A 5,590-nucleotide genomic window follows, 5' to 3' on the forward strand; every position below is an offset into this window, starting at 1 on the left:
GAGCGACGGGGGGAGTGCGAGAGGAGGTAGTGTACAAGAAGTGGAGGAGACGCGAGGAGGAGAAGGAATAAAGGGGGAGGCGGAGGGGGAGGAGGGGAGGAGAGAGGGAGAGGAGGGAGGAGGAGGGGGGGGGAGGGGGGGGGGGGGGGGGGGGGGGGGGGGGGGCAGAGGTCGTAAGAGGATTAAATCTTTTGTTGCAGCTGACGGATCAAACGACATCAAAGGTAACAGTTACAGATACGCAGACAGATACAGTTACACGCAGCTTGGATCAAGTAATGATTTCGCTCTCTCCTTCCTCACTCCAACCATCGCTAGTGGCTCCCTCTGCCAGTGGCAGACTCGTGCGCGTAGTCCGTGGTTATGGTTGCCCTTAGATAAGCGTTAGCTGGAAATACATAAATTTATATTTCATACATCGAATGGGAGTATCCTCCTGCCAGTTCCCCCCAGCGCACAGTGGGCAAAACAGACAGATATTTGTACCAAAATTGTTTTATTTGATATTGGTAACAAAAGGAATATTTATAATATATATATATTTTTTTAATTTTAACCAAAATATTATATTTTTTAACATTTAAAAATTTTACTTTAATACCGCTAGATTGGCTGTTTTCCCCACCGTGCAGCGAGAGTCTAAAACTTTTCTCCAAAAGCATTGTCTCCTCTGCGTAGGATCAAACAATCTTCTCATTCAGATCTGCACCACAGGCAGGCAACAGCTAGAGAGACTCTCTCGCTCTGCCTAAAGCCTTTTCCCACATATGACAGCTGCAACCAAAATATAAAGTTAAACTTTAGAGTTTTTGCCGAAGTGGTCAGCCTCAACCCCTACAGACGACCCTCATCAAAAACGATGTAGAAGCGAGAGAACGGAGAGAGGAGCTAGAGAGAGTGCAAACGTTTTTTCCTACTTTTTGGCAAATGTGCAAATAACAAATGATTTCGGATGTGCCATCACCCACTTGTAAATAAAAGTGGCCACTCCTTACAGAACACACACACACACACAGGCAGAAGATATGTGTGTGTGTGCTTGCCACCAGCATGTTTGTGTTTCTGCCTTTGTTTTTTGGTGCCCTGTGTGGCTGTGTGCCTGCTCCTGTCATGGCCTTCTCCACGTTGTTTGTGGATATGCCCGTTGGCCAAATCAAACGTAAGCCACAATTAAAACATTAAACTACACCAAAGCGATTTTGCTCTTATTTTCTTAAACACAAATACATATACGTTTACGTCGTGTGTGTGTGTGTGTGTGCATATCTGTGTTCGCTTTGTTTTACACACATCAAACATTTGTGTTTTTTTTTTGTTTTTGTCGGCTGTCGTCTTCAGTTGCCATAGAGAGAGAGAAAGATTTTGCCCTGAGGCTATAATTAGCTCGAATTAGTTCTGGCGTCTCTGGCGCTGCACTTGGCAGGTGGCAGGTGGCAGGTGGCAGGGTGGGGCTGGGCTTGGCTGCTGTAATTCCGCTCTCTGACCAGCCCAGGCCCAACCCACACATACATATAAATCCATAGAGAGCCAGTCATCCCGAAACTAACGCCTCATTGCCCACAGGAATAATGAAACCCAAGAGGAATAGCAGAAGAGGGACCAGTGGCAGCTGCTGGCTGCTGGCTAGTGGCTAGTGTAGGAGCCATCGACGTTGACGATGTCTTGTCATAAATCCGAGCCACTCGCCGCCGCTGAGGCTGTCAGTAATTAGCGCACTGAACGCCACTCCCGTACCCAACTGGCACTCCCCTTTGCTGCTGCTGCCGCTGCTGTTCCACAAAGCTAACGAGTCACTTTGTAAGAAAGCCAGATGAAAGGTTGCTGAAAAGGGTGAGACGAGGAGGGTGAGCAGGAGGGATGAGACAGAAAGGCGTCTGCAATTAGTGAGCAGCTCTCTCCCACACTCACACAACGAGGCGCATTTAGTGGCGTCTCCAACGCTGTCTCCTGCTCCTCCTGCAACAAAGTGACTACCCGGCAACATGACACCGTTTTAGAGGAAACCCACTGACGGTGGCTGACAGCCTAGACGGACTGACTGTCTGATACATTCCCTTACCCATTTGGACGGTTGCAGCCTCTTGGTGGGCTCTTGGGCACGTTCTGCGCCTTGCCAGGAGCAACAAACAAGCCACCACTTGACTTGCCAAACCAATTGGAGTGCACTTGCTGTTCCTCCAGCAGCTCCTTCTGCTGCCTTTGCATGTCAAAAGTCATCACCTTTATCGCTGCGCCAGCATCGACCAGAGGCCAGGACAGAGCAGAGAGAATGCTGCCAGGGGATGAGACTTATCCTTTGGCAAACCATTGCCATTTAGACGTTGCATTAGCTGTGGCAATATTATGACTGCAGCTGAGCTTTTCCAATGGAGAGAGGGAGAGGGAAAAGGGAGATTGGGCATGAAGTCCTCTGCCTGCCTGCTTCTAGCACCAGTCGAGTATATTGTAATTCATAATCCTGCGATTTACTTGGCAGAAGACACAGCGGTTTATTTCTTCTTGTGGTTTGCCCCACGGCTTAAGTGGCGCCTGGCTCGGGCTCGGGCTCGGGCTCTGTCTTCGACTTGGGTCGAAAATTCTGACATTGATTGTGTTTGTAGTTGTCCTTGGCGATGGAGCCCTGCAGCTGAAGCAGAACTTAAGCCGTTGAGCACTGAAAATATTTCCTTTTGGCTGCCTTAACTGCACAGCCCGTGCCTCCGCCTGGCATTTTTGGGGGGTCATGATTATGAACGGGAATGCGCCACTGAGCAAAGGATTAGCAGGGGTTGTGGTTACCGCAACCCTCCCCCCAGTAAATGAAACTTCTACCCCCCCAAAGTTATTTCTTCAATTCATTTTTGTTTGTTTTTTTATTATTTTATATTCATTCTTCCTCCACTTTTTTTTATACAATCCATAAGCCCCGTAACGGAGTATTGAATATCTCGTATCTGGTTTTTGTTGTTGTTGTTCGCTATTTTGTTGCTTAACTAAAATGTACACCACACAACGGCGAAAAACAATTCTCGAGAAGCCATTTATAATAATATATTTTATATTTATAATTTATATTTAATATTTAATATATAATATATGCCCCGATATTTTTGTGCCTTGGGGGTTTCTTCGCTTTTTCTCATTATTTACATTCAATTTACACGGGGAATAAATATATTTATACTTCGTATGTTTTTTTTAAGGACATTTAGTCGTATGACCCATTACCCAATTGTCGTTCCAATGCCAGTATTCGTTTTGTAGCTTCTATGCTGCATTCTCTATACAGTTTCTTGATCTTAGCAATTAGATATTTTAATTATTGTTCTCTCTGTAGCTTCTCCATCTGCACTCTGTATCTCCTCCTGTATTCTTGTGACATTCTTTTGGTCGCTGCTTTTGGGTTATTTACACTCTTGGCTCTTGGCTCCAGCTGCTGCTCCTTTTTGCTAAATGATTTACATATGTATCGAAGTCCTTTGTATAAATTCTGTAGAGTTATCTATCGCTGCCGTAACGTTCCACTCCATATAAAAATATTTGCACTTCTCTCTTCCTTGCACTTGCTAAACATTCGTCACACCCAGCTTGGCCAGATTCCCCAGCGTGATGGCGTCTCCGGGCTGCAGTCTCAGCGCTGCCTTGTAGCTGGCCGCCGCATGTGTGGTGCGTCCCAGCAGATGCAGTATGGCGCCCAGATTGGTGTGGGCGTGGGCATCATCCGGCCTCAGGGCAACAGCCTGCAGGGGGAGGAAAAATAAACAAAAAAGAAGCTTCAGTTGTAGAGCATTTCGAGGGTGCAGTAGAGACTTCAAACACTCACCTTTCTGTACCAAATCTCTGCCTCAACTTTGCGATCCAGCAGCCGCATGGCTGTCGCCGCTGCCACCACCAGAGCATAGTCCGTGGGCGCCAGCTCTGCGGCTCTACGATGATAGACAGCGGACTCGTGGTGCCGCGATTGCAGCGACAAAAATTCAGCTAAAAGGGGAACAAGTCTGAGATTAGTTAAAGATTTCTTTGCTCTTAGAGCTACCGCCACTCACCGTAATGATGGTAGACGCTGGCCTGATCGGGCGCCAGTTTCAGGGCACGCTTGAACCACATCTCAGCCTCCGCCGAGCGGCTGCTCTGCAAAAGGGAAAAAACATGCAATGTAAGGCACCAATCTTTCAGCTACAAAATGCAACTTCTACCTACGTTTCGGGCCAGTGTAATGCCGTAGGAGAGATGTGCCGCCACTTGATTGGGTTGCAGCTCAAGCGCCGCTCGATGATGCCGCTCCGCCTCATCCCACTGCTGCAGGCGCCCGAGGACATCGCCAATGCGCTGATAGAGCACCTCCCGCTGCTGTGGCAGACCCGGCAGCGAGGAGAGTGCCTCGCGGTACAGAGCCAAAGCACGCTGGAGTTTGCCCTGCTCCACATAGAGTGCGCCCAGCTGGAGATACGCCGAACTGCGCGCCTGATCGTGGGCCCAACGATCGCGGACCGTGGCCCCGTCCAGCGTGGCGCCTGCCTGGAGGATCTCCATGGCCTGCTGGCGCTTGCCGAGCGCAATGAATGATATGCCCAGATTGAGGTACGCCACTGCCAAGAGTACAGAAGTCAGTCAAGGTCCGCTGCGGTCAAGGATTTTGCTCCACTCACCTGCCAGATTTGGCCTGAATTTAATGGCACGCTGAAAGCACTCAACAGCTGCCGCATAGTCCTGCTGGTTCTGATGCAGAATGCCGCTACAGAGAGGGGAGATGGAGAGAGTGAAAGTGTTGACATTAATAGACTGTCGCCTGAACTTGTGCCGCTGCCGCCTCTCGTGATCTAATTAGAGCGCCTAAGCCCTAGAGGAGCTTGAGGAGTGGCTCAAGGGCCCCCAGGCTGAATGCAGGGGAATGACTGTGAAGGGTTTGCTGCCACTTGGAGGTGGAGACGCCACTTGGATTTATGTAATTAGTTTGTCAGAAGCAGCAGGCAGCAGTCGGAGAAGTTTTGCTCTTAAAGCGTTGCACTTTTTTTCCCCCACTTTTTCTATTTCCTGATGCCACATCGATGCTGCTGCTGCTGTTGCTGCTGTTGCTGTCTGTGTGGCAACAATAAAACGAACGAATGTCTGACGTTACACGTAAAAGTAAAAAATCAAATTATACAGCTCAGTGATTTTTCTGGTTTCGGTGTTTGGTAGCAGCAGCAGCTGCAGCTGGAGGAGGAGGAATGCCAATAGTACTCCTGCAAACACTCCTTGGGATGTGTGGATGTGCCTGAGTGTGCCTGAGTGTGCCTGGGAAATATCCCGGATGACTGGATTGTGTGTTTGTTGGTGGTGGAGGGGAAGTCGCCCTGGCAATCAGTCAAGCAAGCAACAGCGACAGAGCCGCGAGCATTGCTATTGATGATTTGATCGCAGTAAATAATGTAGCTACAAGATACATACACATGTGTGTGTGTGTGTGTGTGCTTGTGTGTGCACAAGTGAAGGAGTACCTACGGAATGCGGTTGCCCTCCAAAACAACATTGATTTTCGATTAGCGAGTCGTTCGCAGGGACTCAGCAGTGTGTGACCTGCTTCTGAACCCATTGACTTGAGGGCTGTGACTGTGACAGTAGCATTAGC

The 5,590-nt window shown here is 48.7% G+C and overlaps 1 protein-coding gene across 1 annotated transcript in view; it reads right to left on the bottom strand.

Moving 5' to 3' along the window:
• Positions 1–2,874: 2,874 nt before the first annotated feature.
• The window catches only part of LOC117582105 (protein O-mannosyl-transferase TMTC2), a 26,618-nt gene continuing 23,902 nt past the window's right edge, over positions 2,875–5,590 (bottom strand). The window contains exons 6-10 of the mRNA XM_034269670.1: positions 4,629–4,714; positions 4,180–4,568; positions 4,026–4,110; positions 3,803–3,960; positions 2,875–3,719 (exon numbers count right to left, since the gene is read on the bottom strand). Coding sequence (XP_034125561.1) covers positions 3,546–3,719; positions 3,803–3,960; positions 4,026–4,110; positions 4,180–4,568; positions 4,629–4,714 — 892 coding nt within the window. The 3' untranslated portion in view covers positions 2,875–3,545. The remainder of the gene's footprint in view (positions 3,720–3,802; positions 3,961–4,025; positions 4,111–4,179; positions 4,569–4,628; positions 4,715–5,590) is intronic.

Source organism: Drosophila guanche, unplaced genomic scaffold, assembly GCF_900245975.1.
Source record: "Drosophila guanche unplaced genomic scaffold, DGUA_6, whole genome shotgun sequence".
NCBI lineage: Eukaryota > Metazoa > Arthropoda > Insecta > Diptera > Drosophilidae > Drosophila > Drosophila guanche.